Genomic DNA, 16,526 nt, shown 5'->3' with positions numbered 1-16,526 from the left:
GGACATACAGTTCAGGAGGTAGAACATTTGACCACTACACTTCAAAAGGGTTAACTTGTACATTCATTTTCAGTATATTGTAGATTGACCTGTTTATGGTAATGGCATCTAGTTGCCAGGGTGACAAGCTATATTTTAATTGTTTTATAAATTAGCTTTTTGTTCCTAGTCATTCTCCATTCTGACTTCCAAACCACTTCTTGGTTGATATGGAATAAGGTAGAAATTTGAAAAACAGTGCAAAAATATTTGGGTTTATTTAGGATACAATGATAGCACTCTTCAACTTTCTGGGTGGAGTAAATATTCAAAAGTAAATTCCTGTACGGGAAGATAGAAAATGAAAAAAAAATTGGGATCTAGTCTGCAAAGAAGTTGTTTTGGGCAATGTAGAAATTAGGACATATCCATAGCCTCTTTAGAAATGAAAAGTCACTTCATTACTTGGGTTTCCTGGGCCAGTGACCCAGACAACCAGTTAGCTTTTTCAGATGAAAGTAGGGACGCTAAGGGGCATATTTATTATAGTGTGTAAGCCAACATCACCGGTGAGGTTGCCCTTTATAATTCATATAAACAGAGACCAAATAAAAAAATTGTGTACTTTCCCTTTAACTTGGTGTTCCTAACATTCCCAAAGGAGCCTCCAGTGGATTAAAAAAGGGTTATTCACACTTATTAGCAATGCTTCATTTAAGCTTGTCACATTTGCAATATAGCATCAATACCTTTGTCATTGGCACTGCTAATTTTCACTTGTTTAGCCTGCAGTCATATACTGTATTTCCCCTAGGCTGCAAGACACACAAGACCCATAGTCTATTATGTTCTGCTAAAGGCAATACAGCCAAAATATAAAATTAAACTAGCACCGAGTAACAGACAACATAAACAATTTCCTGTCTTATTGGTCCTTTAACATATTGTGAAAAGTGGTCTCCAGGCTGTTGGGCATAAGATAAGCCAGAAAACCATAATTGTACTTTTAATGTGCATTAGTTTATAAACACTACATCTCCAGATATCCCAGATAATTCTATCTGCATCTATTTGCTAAGATAGAGAATTAGGGTTTATCAAAGTCCACAAATGTGTAGATCTTTCTCCTAATGTGACTATCTAAGGTATAAGGCTAATTCGATCATTTGGCCCTACGGTCCTGACGGGAATAAGAGCCATTGGAGCGAGAACCACATTAATAAACCAAAGTAGGCCTTTACCTGATGGGAAAATCAAGCCTGCCGGATTGTAATCTGGCCGATTTTAAACCAGATATCAGTCAGGGAGGCCCATCAGAGGGCCCAATACACAGGCAGATAAGATGCAGAATTAGTCTGATGGACCCGAATCATCATATTAAATCTGCCGTGTATGGCCACATTTAGGCTGGGTGTTATTAGTTAGATGCTCCAGAAAACTGTAATGCTGTATGCATAGGTGTTTAATCCAATTTCTATTTGTCAAGCCAGGTGCAGTGACACTGTGGGGAGACTGCACGCTAGGGATGGGATAGGATTTCTGTATTTTATTTACTGAACTTTACTTGTAACCAATTAAAAACTCTTAAACATCCATAGAAAACAGATGCAGCCCCAATTTAAATGGTCCCTGTAGCCTCAACTCAGCTATTATGAATTTATTCAATTTAGAAAAACAAACTCGATTTCACGAGTATTCAGGCAGGAACAGCATCCATTTGTCAGCAGAGGGTCTGTGTAACTAGCAAGCATCTTTTGTGCTCTGATCAGGATCTGTGTAACCAATATCCATTCACACGAGGAACACAGCACATTTAAGTTTATAAATATCTCTCTGGGTGATGGAAAACTGCCCCTATGCAGACGATTGACCAGTCTGACTGTTTTGCATTTGAACTAATGCGGCTTCAGGTACATATCCTACAAGCCTAATAGGGATTCAGCCATACGGTTCACTTGTGATCCCACCTTATTTGGTGAGGATGGGGGAACAAGAAAGCAGAATAGCACAAATCATAACAACAAACTGACAAGTTGAAGGGTTTAGGGTACAAACATATCACTGTTTATACAGGGTCTCACTTTTGTGAAAAGACCAATGTGAATAGTTGCAATGACCAGATCTTTCCAAACAGTGAGGGCGCAGGAGATGGAGGGGCCAAACCTGAGGCCTCGTTAGGGTGATTTGTGATTTTTGTTTATTTGCTATTGTACATGTTCAGGATACCCCTGTAATACTATAATAGATAATAATGATGCTTTTCATAATAATAATTTCATGTTTTAGTTCAATTATGCCATGTTTGAGCAAGAATATATTCAAATTTTAATGTAAAACAAAAAAAATACAGTGGACCCTTTAAATTAGAGGCAAAAAGCCTCATATCCAGGAATAGTACTACAGTAATACTCCATGTTGGTGCAGTTTTCATTACCAACAGCAGAACAGAAACACCGGCCCAGGATCTCAGGTGTGTAGTTATAATTACTGGGGTTCCTAACAAATAGGAACTGAGCATTGGGGGTTCAGCATTTGGCCTAATCCAATAACGATGGACGACGCATCCCTACTACAAACATAGCTTGAGCTGCCACAGAATGCATTGTACTTTTTCAGTATCTGCAGTTTTAGAAAAAAAAATCGGCAATTAGTTAAGAACAGTCTACTATAATTTGGAAAATCCAAAGCAAAGTCTTGATTGGTTTCTAGTAACTGTAATAGCGCAATTTGCACTTATATCCTTATCCTTTCCTTATCCTTTGTCATGCCAAATATGGAACCCATAGATACAAAGACATACACAGGATAGCCCGTAACTATATATGCCCGGCAAATCTGAACACTTAATTCCAGAGAACGACGCACTGATGACACACTATTATTATTATATTATAAGTTGATAAAAAAAAAAAATAAACAGTCATGGTCTGGGGATCTTTGGGCCCTCTGAAGGTTCTGAACTTAAGGGCCCCCACTGCTACTAACAGCGGCTTCTTCCATGTGTTCTGATGATATCAGCAGGCCGGGGCCCACCAGCATTTCTCCCAGTTCCCTGGTGGTTCAGTCCGGCCCTGCTTTACAACATATGGCATATATCTGTCCAAAGTGCTGGACTGTGAGTCTTTAGAACAGAGGTCCCCAAACCTTTCTTAATCGTGGTAAGTGCAAAGTTATGCATTTTGGTAGAAATAATATAAACGCGAACTATCGACTGAATGGTAGTTTGTTGGGGGTTTCCTTAATGGAGAAGGATCTAGGGGTTTTTGTAGATAACAAGTTGTCTAATTCCAGGCAGTGGCATTCTGTGGCTACTAGAGCAAATAAAGTGCTGTCTTGTATAAAAAAAAGGGCATTGACTCAAGGGATGAGAACATCATTTTGCCTCTTTATAGGTCCCTGGTAAGGCCTCACCTTGAGTATGCAGTGCAGTTTTGGGCTCCAGTCCTTAAGAAGGATATTAATGAGCTGGAGAGAGTGCAGAGACTGCAACTAAACTGGTTAAGGGGTGGAAGATTTAAACTATGAGGTGAGACTGTCGAGGTTGGGGTTGTTTTCTCTGGAAAGAGGCGCTTGAGAGGGGACATGATTACTCTGTACAAGTACATTAGAGGGGATTATAGGCAGTTGGGGGATGTTCTTTTTTTCCCATAAAAGCAATCAACGCACCAGAGGTCACCCCTTTAGATTAGATGAACAGAGCTTCCATTTGAAGCAGCGTAGGTGGTTTTTCACGGTGAGGGCAGTGAGGTTGGGGAATGCCCTTCCTAGTGATGTGGTAATGGCAGATTCTGTTAATGCCTATAAGAGGGGCCTGGATGAGTTCTTGAACAATCAGAATATCCAAGGCTATTGTGAAACTAATATCTACAGTTAGCATTAGTGGTTGTATATATAGTTTATGTATGTGAGTGTATAGATTGGTAGGTGTGGGTTGTGTGTGCTGGGTTTACTTGGAAGGGTTGAACTTGATGGACTCTGGTCTTTTTTCAACCCTATGTAACTATGTGAGCCACAGTCAAAAGTAAAAGACTTGGAGAGCAACACAAGCATCATAAAAGTTCATGGAGGAGCCAAATAAGGGCTGTGATTGGCTATTAGGCAGCCCCTATGCACACTATCAGGTTACAGGAGGCTTTATTTGGTATGAAATCTTGTTTTTATTCAACCAAAACTTGCCCCCAAGTCAGGAATTCAAAAATAACTCCCTGGTTTGGGGGCACTGAGAGCAACATCCAAGGGGTTGGTGAGCAACATGTTGCCCCCGCGCCACCTGTTGGGGATCACTGCTTTAGAGTAAGTACCCGCAGACTACTATCCAAAAGCTAGGTGGAAATGAAGTACTTATTTGAAATTTCAACTTTCATTGTTTATTACTGTTTTGGCTACATTCTCTACAATTTTCAGCAGCATCTTAAAGAGACAGTTAATGTATATTTATGTACAATGAAAAAAAATGAAAACTGCTTGCAACATCAGAAACAAGAGCCACAATGAACTGTACAATATTAAATGGTAAAACCTGTGTTAATACAAGCTTCCTCTTCTGTAACATGAACAAAATGACAAATCTTTTTATTTCTCTTTAACAGCATGAGTTTAAGGACTCATCCCCTTGAATGCTACAGAAAAGAGCAATATATTGCAAGACCAATGCACTACCGTTGCCTACTCTGGCATCGAGGGGGGGTTGTCTCCTTTTATTTGTGCAATAAAGAAATACAGCGTTCTAGAAAGGCGTTTAGGCCATTAGAAAGGAACCTGTCTGTCTTTTAACACCGTGTTAAGCCAAGAGGAATCGGTTTTGCTTAATGTATTGCATACTTACAGCCTCCGACATAGAGGATCTCTCAAGACGAGGGAGAACAAAAACCTCAGTAACCTGCCCCGAGTAACAGAGCATTTAGCAAACCAGGCTTACAGTACTGTGTATATGTTTTACAGATGTGTACACATGCTTGATTGTTAATGAATTAATCTGGTTGTTTTTTTTTTTTCAATTGCCACTTTAAAATAGGGGCAATTCTATTGGTTTGCAAAAAAAAAAACAAAAAAAAAAAAACAAACTCAAAGCAACATTAATTAGCAGCAAAATAAAAGCGCAGTCGAGGAGACTTAAAAAAAAAAAAAAAAAAAAATCAATATTCAAATTAGAAAAAAAGCCATACTTTAAACATTTGTACAAGGGCAAACGGCTGCTGAAAGGACACGGATAACTGAAATGGACATCTGTACAACAATATACATGAGTGCCAGAAGGGAATTTATCATTATCCTGCATAGAACGTTTTATTGAAGGTTTTGGTACCTCTTGTGTGTTTTATGGCGATGGAACAAAGAGAAAAGAAAAACGAATGAATCACAGGTATTGAGTGGAATGATCCATAAAAGGAACTTGTGGGAAAAGGGGGAGAGGGGTCGCCGATTTCAAATTAAAAAAAAGTCACAGTGACACGTGAACGATTCTTATGGAATATAAACTCCAAACATAACGTGTGAATTCCTCTTATATTCAGCTTTGGTTTAAATAAATGGGTGTTGGAGTTTGCGGGCAAGTGCGTTGTTTGTAATCACTCGGGTGCCAGGTGCCCATGATCAGAAGTGTTGTTTTTTTTTTCCTTTTTTTTTTTTTTTTTTTTTTAAATAATGAAAAATGCCCTTCATGCTAAAACTCTCCAGTATCAACCAATCGTGTTGCAGTATTACAAAGTTTATTTACAATGTCCTCTCTGGAAAAAAAAGCTTTTTTTTTTTTTTCTCATTATATTTCATTTTGTCCATATTGAATGCACGTGGTTGGTGGGACAAACTTGGATCTCTTGACAGTGGCCCCAAACTTGCGTAGGAACACGCCCTAAGCATTGTCCCTCATTACTCTGAAAATGGCTTTGTAGGGCAATGAATGGAGGCCAGTGCCAAATCACATTACTGTCAAATGGGAAATTTATTCACAGTCTCATTCGCTCTTGCCATACTAATAACACTACAGAGAAAAAGAAAAAAAAAAATCTCCCCAAAAACACACAATTATCTTTAAACTCCTTCTTGGTTCTCCTTTGTTGTTGAACAAAAAAAATTAAATAAAATAAAAATGCTGCGCCGGAAAGCTATGTAACGAATAATCATGCCAGCAGCCTTGGTGCGAGTATCAGTATGAAATGATGCTTGATGTGGGAGTGGTTGGAGAGGCCACTAGCCCAGACATATGGAGGTTTCCTGAAGAGTTGGATCTTCTCATATGCGGGAGAAGATACGCGTCATTGGCCAGTTGGTGGACATCAAACCTGTCCTCCTTGCGGTAGGCTAAGCATCGTCTAATAAAGGCCTGAAAGAAGGAAACAGATTAACGAATAGCAATTACCATAAATTCAATCAACTCAACTTCAGTCATCTAGAAGATAAAGTGACATTAACATTTTTATCAGTGTATCCTATATAAATGCATACAAAACCATATCATTTGTGGTGTTACTGTTCCTTTAAGGGCTCTGGCAGATGGGGAGATTAGTCGCCCGCGACAAATCTCTCTGTTCGCGGGCGACTAATCTTCCCGAATTGCCATCCCTCCGGCGAAAATGTAAGTCGCTGGTGGGATGGCACACGCGGTGGGGCGATTTCGGCAAATTGCCGAAAATTCCTCGCGAGGCAACTTCGGCGATTTGCTGAAATCGCCTGTGCATTCATATATTCATATATAATTTGTTATATATTACCTTGGCTTCATTGCTTACAACAGGCTTCACTGGAAACTGTACTTCTGTGGCTTTTAATATTGTATTTTCCTGTAAGATATCCTGTTGAGACTGATTGTGGCCAAATGGCTGAAAAGCAAAAGGGGTTCATTATTAGCCATGGAGAATAAAGTGTCAATATTAGTGTCATTCTAAACAAAATATTTATTAGCTTACCTTTCTGCCATAGAGACACTGGAAAAAAATGACTCCTACAGACCACACGTCAACTTTGTTGGAGATTTTCGGGGGCTCCTTGCCCACGACAAAACACTCTGGTGGTAAATACCTGCAAAGTGCACAGCGCAACATCAATAATCTGCTTTGACTATGCATGTGGCTTTCTTTAAGCAATTTCTCTTGCCAAAATGTGACATTTGGGTAAGGGAAAAAGTGTCAATAGAGAATAGATTACTGGACAGGCTCTAACCCAGGGGCCCCCAACCTTTTCTACCTGTGAGCAACATTTAAATATAAAAAAAACTTGGGAGCAATACAAACATGAAAATGTTCCTGGGGAGCCAATTAAGGGCTATGATTTACAGTATCTAGTAGAATTTAGTCTAAAACAACTGGACTTTTCTGAGTTTTTCTTGAAAACGTTTCCCTGCTCATCTGAGTGGCTTCTTCAGTTCAAATGACTGGTAGGGAATTCCCTGGCATTTAAACCCTTGAGGGTAGTACAGTCACAGACATCCAATCACAGTGGTTCCATTAAACTTGTTCAGTTAGGTGTTGGCTGAAACGGACAGGTATAAGAAGGTATGATCCAGTCACAATGGTACCATGATTCAGTGATGCAGGTGTTAATCCTTCAAAGTACATGACTGGAAGTGTGAACTGTTGTGAAACCGCCGGGGTAAGGATGTGAAAGCGGCATTGTATGTTGATGACAAGCGGTGTCGCAGGCCCCCCCATCTCTGTTCAGGGATGGTTTTTACAGGCTGGCATAAATGGCCTCTTTCACACCTCTTTCAAACCATCTGTCCTCTCGGTCCAAAATATGCACGTTACTGTCCTCAAAATAGTGACCTTGTTGTTTGAGGTGTAAATAGACTGCTGAGTCTTGTCCTGAGGCGTTAGCCGTCCTATGTTGGGCCATTCTCTTACAGAGTGGTTGTTTTGTCTCCCCAATGTATAAGTCTGAGCACTCTTCACTACACTGGACAGCATAGACCACATTACGCTTTATGTGCTTTGGTGTAGGGTCTTTATGGTGCATCATGTTTTGTCTCAGAGTGTTGCTGGGTTTCAGCCAACACCTAACTGAATAAGTTTAATGGAACTATTGTGACTGGATGTCTGTGACTGTACTACCCTCAAGGGTTTAAATGCCGGGGAATTTCCTACCAGTCATTTGAACTGAAGAAGCCACTCGGGTGAGTGGAGAAGCTTTTTCAAGAAAAACTCAGAAAAGTCCAGTTGTTTTAGACTAAATTCTACTAGATACTGTAAATCATAGCCCTTATTTGGCTCCCCAGGAACATTTTCATGCTTGTATTGCTCCCAAGTTTTTTTATATTTAAATGTTGCTCACAGGTAGAAAAGGTTGGGGACCCCCTGGGTTAGAGCCTTGTTTTAGATTCAATTCTGCTAGATACTGTATATCATGACCTGGATGAATGAGAATCTTCATAGACAAGGGCTATGATTGGCTATTTGGTAGCTCAATGTGGACTGGCAGCCTAAAGGAGGCTCTTTTTGGCAGTATACATGGTCTTATGCTTACAAAACTTGCCTCAAAAATAAGCACCTGTTTTGAGGCCACTGGAAGCAACATCCAAGGGGTTGGTGAGCAACATGTTGCTCATGAGCCACTGGTTGGGGATCACTGCTCTGACCTGTAGAGCTTTCATTCTAAATGCTTATGTCTGCATCACAATGGTTACTAGGAAAAAAATCCCAGTTAACCCTAAATCCAAATAAACCAATTTATCTAATGAGCTATACATAGTTGTTTTATTAGTACAACACTTCAACCCTTCTGCAACCGTCTCATGACATGGCAGCAATCAACTGGAATACGTTCATTAGGCCATGAAGTGCTTTTTCCATGAAGGGCTTTTTGTTGCCTTAAGCCTGGGCCATTATGTTAGGGATCTCTTAAAGGAGAACTAAAGCCTACCTAAAAAATAAGGCTGCACATTATGTTTTGTGCTTCTGTACCAGCCCAAGGCAACCACAGCCTTTTATCAGGGAAGATCTGTGCCTCTAAATATGCCCCAGTAGCTCCCCCTCTTTTTTTCTGCTGATTAATTGCACATACTCTGTGCTGCTGTCACTTTCCTGAGCTTAGGGACCCACTCACAATATACTGTATATACAGAACATAAATGTCACAATATAAGGCTGGTTAGTAATCAGTACAGATAATTACTACATTGCAGTTCAGAAACCAGTGCAATTTGCATAAGAATTTAATAATCAGCCCTGTAGCATCATCTTATATTACAGGCCAAGAGAAAAGATATAACAATATAAAATTGCTCAGAGTGCTCTCTAGATTTAAGCATTTTGCCAATATCATGAATGTGTAACCAAACTGCCCTCTGCTGTTCATGCAAGAGCTTGTCAGATGGCAAAAGTTTAAGTTATTTATACAGGGCCAGGCTTAGGTAACTGTTCCGAACCATATTATTAAATCATGAAAAGGCTGCGTATTATTTAATTATTTGTACATTGCAAAGTTGCTTGAAATTATGTTTTCTTTTCAAAAAGCTGAAGTTTCTTTTGGCCCACGCAGAACACACCAGAGGGCGCTCCTGTTACACAATCATGATATTAGTAGTGACCTGCTGATATCATGAAATATATTACAAAAAAAAAAAAAAATGCAGAAGTGCTAAGAAGAGCAAATTGTGGTATAAGGGTGGGTATAGGTTTCCTTTTAATATGAACCTGACAGCAGTCAAACAAGATTAGGAAAAATGTCTGTGAAACATGACAGGAAATCATGTGATGCTCACCAGTATGTCCCTGCTCCTTGAGAAGTCAAGTCCATTCCATCCACACCATAGCTGTCGTCATCCATTATCTTGGACAAACCGAAGTCGGTGATTTTTATTTCTCCACAAGCTGTCCCGTCCACAAGAAGGATATTTCCTAATTACAGCAGACATTACATAAGTTTCTAACCACTGAAGCTGTAGTCATGGCTGTTGTCTATAAAAGGTCTCTAAAGGTGGCTGTGGTTGCACAAAAGATTGTTCCCACCCTCCAGACATTCAGGGCTGAATCGTCAGATATAGAGGTAGAAACAATAGGATTCTTTAGCCCTGAAGGTAGATTTTGCTCAGGTGCCTTCAATGGCGCAAGATCAAAATCTTTTAACCCGCCCAATCGGCGAGTTGACTGATATCCGCAGCCTTTTGCGATATCGGTCGCTTCGCAGTCGCCATACACGCACCGAATATCGTACAAAACGTGGTTTCGTACAATATAATCGTTGCGTGTATGGCCAGCTTTAATCTCTAATTCAGTATTCAACCATTCTTAAATACAGCCTTTAACCGCACATAGAGACATGTGTAGCAACCTAGGATAGCAGTGCATCTGTGTGTGGTTAAAGGCTGTGTAAAAGCACAGAAAAAAACAAAGACTAAATTGCAGTTTATGAGTTTCAGGCAAAATTGAGTGTTCTACCTACCTGGCTTTAGGTCGTAGTGGATAATGGGAGGCTTGATCTCATTGAGATAACGTAGTGCATTGACTATTTGCATTACAATAGACCTGGCTTCCTTTTCCGACATCAACTTGTGCTGCTTTAGGTAGAAGTCGAGGTCATTGCCTTCACAGTATTCTAGCACTGTACAAAACCTGCACAAGATTAAAAAAAAAACACAAGTGTCACACCCTAACAGGTCTGTGCCCCTTATGCACTGCCTTGAGCCCCCTCTAAGGGGGGCAGTTCTACAGTTTGGAAACTAGGGGTTTAAAGGGATTCTGTCATGATGTTTATGGTATACTTTTTATTTCTAAATTACACTGTTTACACAGCAAATAATTAAAAAAAAATTCTCTTAAACAAGAAATGCATTTTTTTTAGCTGTAATATTGGTGCGTAGGCGCCATCTCAGTGCATTGTGCCTGAGTCTGAGCTTTCAGAAGGAGCCAGCGCTACACATTAGAACTGCTTTCAGGTAACCTACTGTTTCTCCTACTCCCATGTAACTGGAGGAGTCCCAAGCCGGACTTGGATTTCTTACTATTGAGTGCTATTCTGATACCTACTGGGAGCTGCTATCTTGCTCCCTTCCCATTGTTCACATGGCTGTGGCACCTGGGAAATGAAGAATATGGCTAGCCCCATGTGAAATTTCAAAATTAAATATTATATTATGCTTGCAGATTTCAATGCAGGATTCTGCTAGAAAAGCTTTATTAACTGATATGTTTTGAAAAAAACATGTTTTCCCATGACAGTTGTCCTAACTTATCTTCATATCTGAACATAGGTTGGTAGAATATACAGACAGGCTACATACAGGACTTTGATAAGCAACTAAGAGAGTGAGCGATACTTACGTGTCTGTATCCAAGGAAAAATAATCGTAAAGTTTAACTATTCGGGGGTGATCCAGTTCTTTGTGTATTCTGTACTCTCTGCAGGCATGCCTACAATAAACAGCACCATCAGTACAGTCACTATGGCAAGCGAAGGGCTCACTATCAAAAGGACACAAAATATTTACTTGTGGTAGTTTTCTTTCTTCTCGTCCCTCCAGCTCTTGTTAAGCTGGTGGATTTTTACAGCAGCATATCTTTGTTCATAAAGATCAAAAGCCTGAAAGAGATATCAAACCATTATGTGACTTCCTTGACAAGTGTATGTGGAGATTCTTACAGCATCCTATGCCCCTTGTCTCCTGGTCTCAGCATCCCTGCACAACCTGGCCAATCCCCCTGTGATAGGTACTGAACAACAAATCCACATGCAATATGGCTACATAAATATATATATCTGGAAACCTGTTGTGCAAAAAACTCTGGAAAGCCATTTACCATATGCTCCATTTTAATCAAATAACTTAAAAATAATTTAAACATATAATTGTATATCTTAGTTGGGATCAAGTACAAGGTAAAGAAAATTATTTTAAGTTAAAACTAAGGTCTATGTAAATACAGCCATAAGCACTATGTTATTTTTCTAAACATGATGTACGGGTGTCTGACTTCCTCTCTCAGAAAAATCCTTAATTCCTGTGTCCAGAGTCTGCGCAGTTCTCTCCTCTCTTCTGCTCCCCCCTCCCATAAGAATTCTAAGAACTCCCTCCCCCCCTCCCTTAGCAATGAGTGATCTGAGCTATAACGGCTAGACTGCAAACAGGAAGCTATTTAAAATGGCAGCTGCTGTCTTAAGCAAATGAAGAAAGCTTCTAGGGCTCTTTACTCAGGTATGGCAATGCTTTCTGCAGAATAAATATGTTGTTCTAAGTGGCACTAATGTGGCAAATCTATTGGCAGTAAAATCCCAAAATTACTTTCCTTCTCCTTTAAGATAAGATAAAAATTACAGATCCCTTATCCAGAAAATTCAAGGTCCCCAAGCATTCACATATATTCTTTATATGGATTAAAGGCTTTGACTATTCAGTAGTCTTTACAAAAAAAAAAAAAAAAAACAATCTTACCTTGTACACTTCACTAAAGCCGCCTCGACCTAATAGATGTAGTAATAAATACCGTTCGTTCAGTGTAGGGTGGTCTTTAAATCTAAAGGAAAATGATAAACATTCATGGTTTAGATACAGCAACTTCTGCCATTACTTTGCCAATAAAAGATCACTTTTCTTGTTCAGCAGCCCCATGCAAGTAACCAGCTATGTCTTCTTCCATACCCTCCGTTCCAACACATATAGACATATTATTTGTGTAAGTTACACCAAGAGTACTTACTGTGAATTATCTTCATTGTTTATTCTTTTAAGCTCCCGTATATGAAGATTTCTAACCCTCTCTAACCTTTCCAACTCTGCCTGAATTTCGGCTTCTTCCTGCAAATGAACACATTGTGTTGTTTTAGGCAAGGACAAGATGGGGGATTGCTGTACACAACAAACTGAAGACTGTAAATGGTCAAAGAACTGAACAACACTCACACAAATTAAATATTTTAGACAAAAAAATAAATGTGAGCACTTTAAAGCCAGAGAGCATGTTTGCTTGCAGTAGGACGTTAGTAGAACATAATACTGCCTTCTGTGCGTGGAGAGGACAAAGCCAGAGGTTGAGGAGCCTAGATACTAAGTTTGGTTAAATCCACCGGGAATAAAATACTTTAGGTCCACAAAGATTCTCCCCCTGGCTAAATGACTCCAGCATGCTCCCAGGGACAAAGCTTGGTTTGTCTGTATTTCCTGCTCTTGGGTTGTTCCCTTCACATAAAATGAATTCCAATAAAAAGTAAATATATGTTTTCAAAGAATAAAGCTGAACCAGTAAAATGAGCTTGAGTTAATGGAACTGGGCAAGAAATGAGGTCGATGGCTTTGCTGAAACATGACTGAATAACTCAACACAACTGGCTAGTAAGCACAGACTATACCTTGTATGTGTATATGTTTTGAAACCCAGTAAAAAGGAAGAAATTGTGAAAGAAAACGACAGAAGTCTTAGGGGATGAATGTTTTACAGATTCTTAGGCAACAGGCAAGTTAACTGTACAACTAGACCCAACAGACAAGAATGAATTTCAAATGTCCAAGTACAGTACTAGAATAACTGGGTACAGTTTCCATAATATAACAACATTTTATGTTTGCTGGCTTAACAAAGACTTAGCAAATTTCAGGAGCTTTAGCACCCTACATTACTAATTAAATGCAAATGATTCCTGTTGCTTAAAATGTTATGAAACCACTAGTGCTCACAATGTATTCCCATTGGAAAGAAATATAACAGCATTAAGGATCACTCTATGCAATATAGCTCAGATATAAGGAAGTATACATGAATGAAGCATTTAGAAAAAAGTCAGAGGTAACAGACAATGCTTTACAGCATATAAATACTAAAACAAGTGCTGTAAAGCAGTAATCAAGAAGGAAAAAATGAGGATTGCTTTACCTGCAAATGCTACTCCCCCCCCAAAATATAAGTGAATATACTACTTTGGGTCTCCACATTAGACATCCCATATTGCACTAAATGATCAGTGAAAAAAATGCAGGTTCAGCATGTGGCTCATTCAGAAAAAAATTAAAATATACTGGTTAGAGTGGAGTCTAAAAAAAGCAAATGCTTAAAAGAACAGTAAAACCAAAAAAATTATTAAAATATAATGTACTGTTACCCTGCACTGGTTAAAAGTCTGTATTTGCTTCAGAAACCCAACTATAGTTTATATAAATATGCTGCTGTGTAGCCATGGGGGCAGCCATTCAAGCTGAAAAGAAGGAGAAAAGGCACAGGTTACATAGCAGATATCTCATAAGCACTGTAGAATACAATGGTACTTTACAGAGCTTATCTGTTATCAGCTATATAACCTTTGCCATTTATCCCTATTTCAATTTAAATGGCTACCCCCAAGGCTACACAGCAGCTTAATTAATATAAATATAGTAAAGTTTTTTACCAAGATCCCTGGGCCCAGCTGGAATATACCCATGGGCACTTAGAGCTTAGTTCAATTTTACCAAGGACAATTTATACAACTTTTCTGTATTAAAAGGGATATAGATCAGTGGGTTGAGAGTTTCTTTCTCTTTATAAAGCACTAGTCAAGCCCTATCTGGAATATGCAGGGCCGTTTTGGTGCTGATGAATGGCATGCAAAGTCTCAGCTATGAAGATTGCCCAAGTAGGCAATATTTACACTAAAGGAGATGCATAGGGGGCACTATGATAACCATGTGTAAGAGGACCATACAATAAACTCTCTGATGATGTATTCACCAGTAGATCCTTCCAGCAGAGGTGATGGAATCTTCTGAGATTGAAAAAGAACACAAACACCCAATTACACTGGGGGTGTTAAAACTGGCCTAGGGAACTTTCTAGCGCTTGGACCATACATACTTTTTCCAGTCATCCCTAAGGACAGTTAAACTTTTGGCTTTTACTCGTTTGCTAAGGTGCAAGTCCGAGACAACTGCAAAAAAATACAGAATTCAATCACTAACTGATTGAATTGATTGAAACCCCCTAAATTTGGGTTTCCCTGTCCCTAGTGTGAAAAGGGTTTGTAACATTAAGAGCTGTGAAGTTGCCGTATTCTCTTTCTGAAGCAGTTGTACTGGCAGAAAGATGTCAATTTGGACAAAAAATTAGGCAAAATCAGCTACATCTGTTGCATGTTTACCAACACAGTACATAGAAAAAGCAGTTTATTATTAAAATTCCTCCTAAATCCTTGTGTTTATAGACTGACTTCTGTCCATTATTTGTTCCCCTCTCTGGAGTTCCACAATGCTTATAATCCACCTGCTCCCAGTATAAGAGGCTCTCCTTGTAATATCATTACATCTCCCATATCCCAATTCCTATCCCCTTTATCTCAAACTGTCAGTTTACAAATATGAAAAGCAAACAGTGTTACAAATGAAATGTTAGAATCACGTACCTTTTTTAAATGACCTAGTCGAAGCTTAAAAATTTCTTCCTGTTCATGGTATTCGGCTAAAGTTAATCTGAGAAAGCAATAAATGCATCTGTTAGAAAACAATACGATTTCATAAATATTTATGAGGAAAAATGGAGTCATTTTGATTTTCTTCTGAAGAATGTGAAATAAGAAACGTACATTCCAAGCATAGCTTAAAGATGACATTTAATCATTTTAAAGTAGATTTGGAACATAAAGTACTTTAAGAGGCATAAAAATGACCTCACTGGAAACAGTCATCTCTCCAGTTGAAGAAATGTTGGAAACAGAGGCCTTAAATATTAGGAACAAAATGTTTCTGCAGTTATTCTTTTCTTCTTCTTTTCTTAGAGTGCACAACACAATAGAGAATATGTACCAACACCTGGCAGCCAGTGCTCAGCTCATTCCGAAATGATAGAAACAGAGTCGTTAAACATATAATAATTAAAAAATAAGAATGCTGAGAATCCAGAGCTAGAAATTATATTTTCCAGTTAAAAGTAAACCCTGTTTACCAGTAAGTTTATACTTTAACCAGCAATATGAGTGCTTAGCCAATACTGTACACAACACAATCCTCAGCATATTTCAGATATGGAATGGGGAAACACCCCTAAAACCATAAGCATTCCCCAGTAAATGTAACAGTTAACCTTCTACCCTGGGGCCATTTCACTTTAAAAACACACCAGCACTTAAATTCAGCTATTGTGTTGCACACACTGTCTGGCTGGGCACTAGCAAAGTACAAAACATATTTGTTGTCACTGTACATGTTCCAGCTTTGCTTTGTTTGGAGTACTTGCAATCAGGCCTGGACTGGGACTCAAAATAGGCCCCAGCATTTCCACTAAACAGAGGTCCAAACAGACCCCCATCGGCCCAATAAATAGTGAATGCCTATGGCATCTTACCGCAGCCCTTATGGCATTTGCCAGAATCCACAAATTGCTAATCCAAGTCTGTTTGGGATCAACCGGCAAGGTGCCTGTGGGCATAGTTATTTTATTTAAAGTCACCCCAGTAGTAGCACCACAAGCTTGCATTTTATGGAGTAGAAACCCACAGCAACCATTTAGAATTTTGTTTTTATTATTCTTGCTGTAGTTGACCAATGAGCAGATTATTTTTTTGTCTGATTGCTAGGGGGAACTATTGTAGTAAAATGACAATAATTTTATGTACATTCCCAGAAAACAAAATGTATAAGGGCTATTGAAAGGATATAA

At 39.0% G+C, this 16,526-nt stretch overlaps 1 protein-coding gene across 1 annotated transcript in view; it reads right to left on the bottom strand.

Annotated features, from left to right (window-relative positions):
• Positions 1-4,323: 4,323 nt before the first annotated feature.
• The window catches only part of tlk1 (tousled like kinase 1), a 96,229-nt gene continuing 84,026 nt past the window's right edge, over positions 4,324-16,526 (bottom strand). The window contains exons 12-21 of the mRNA XM_002934620.5: positions 15,274-15,340; positions 12,606-12,703; positions 12,341-12,422; positions 11,399-11,490; positions 11,232-11,321; positions 10,354-10,523; positions 9,674-9,809; positions 6,885-6,996; positions 6,690-6,797; positions 4,324-6,301 (exon numbers count right to left, since the gene is read on the bottom strand). Of these exons, the coding sequence (XP_002934666.2) occupies positions 6,125-6,301; positions 6,690-6,797; positions 6,885-6,996; positions 9,674-9,809; positions 10,354-10,523; positions 11,232-11,321; positions 11,399-11,490; positions 12,341-12,422; positions 12,606-12,703; positions 15,274-15,340 (1,132 nt within the window). The 3' untranslated portion in view covers positions 4,324-6,124. The remainder of the gene's footprint in view (positions 6,302-6,689; positions 6,798-6,884; positions 6,997-9,673; positions 9,810-10,353; positions 10,524-11,231; positions 11,322-11,398; positions 11,491-12,340; positions 12,423-12,605; positions 12,704-15,273; positions 15,341-16,526) is intronic.

The sequence above is a fragment of the Xenopus tropicalis genome, chromosome 9, assembly GCF_000004195.4.
Source record: "Xenopus tropicalis strain Nigerian chromosome 9, UCB_Xtro_10.0, whole genome shotgun sequence".
NCBI classification, from domain to species: Eukaryota; Metazoa; Chordata; class Amphibia; order Anura; family Pipidae; genus Xenopus; species Xenopus tropicalis.
Note: the sequence above shows the minus strand (reverse complement) of the source record. Positions and strands in the feature narration are given on the sequence as shown.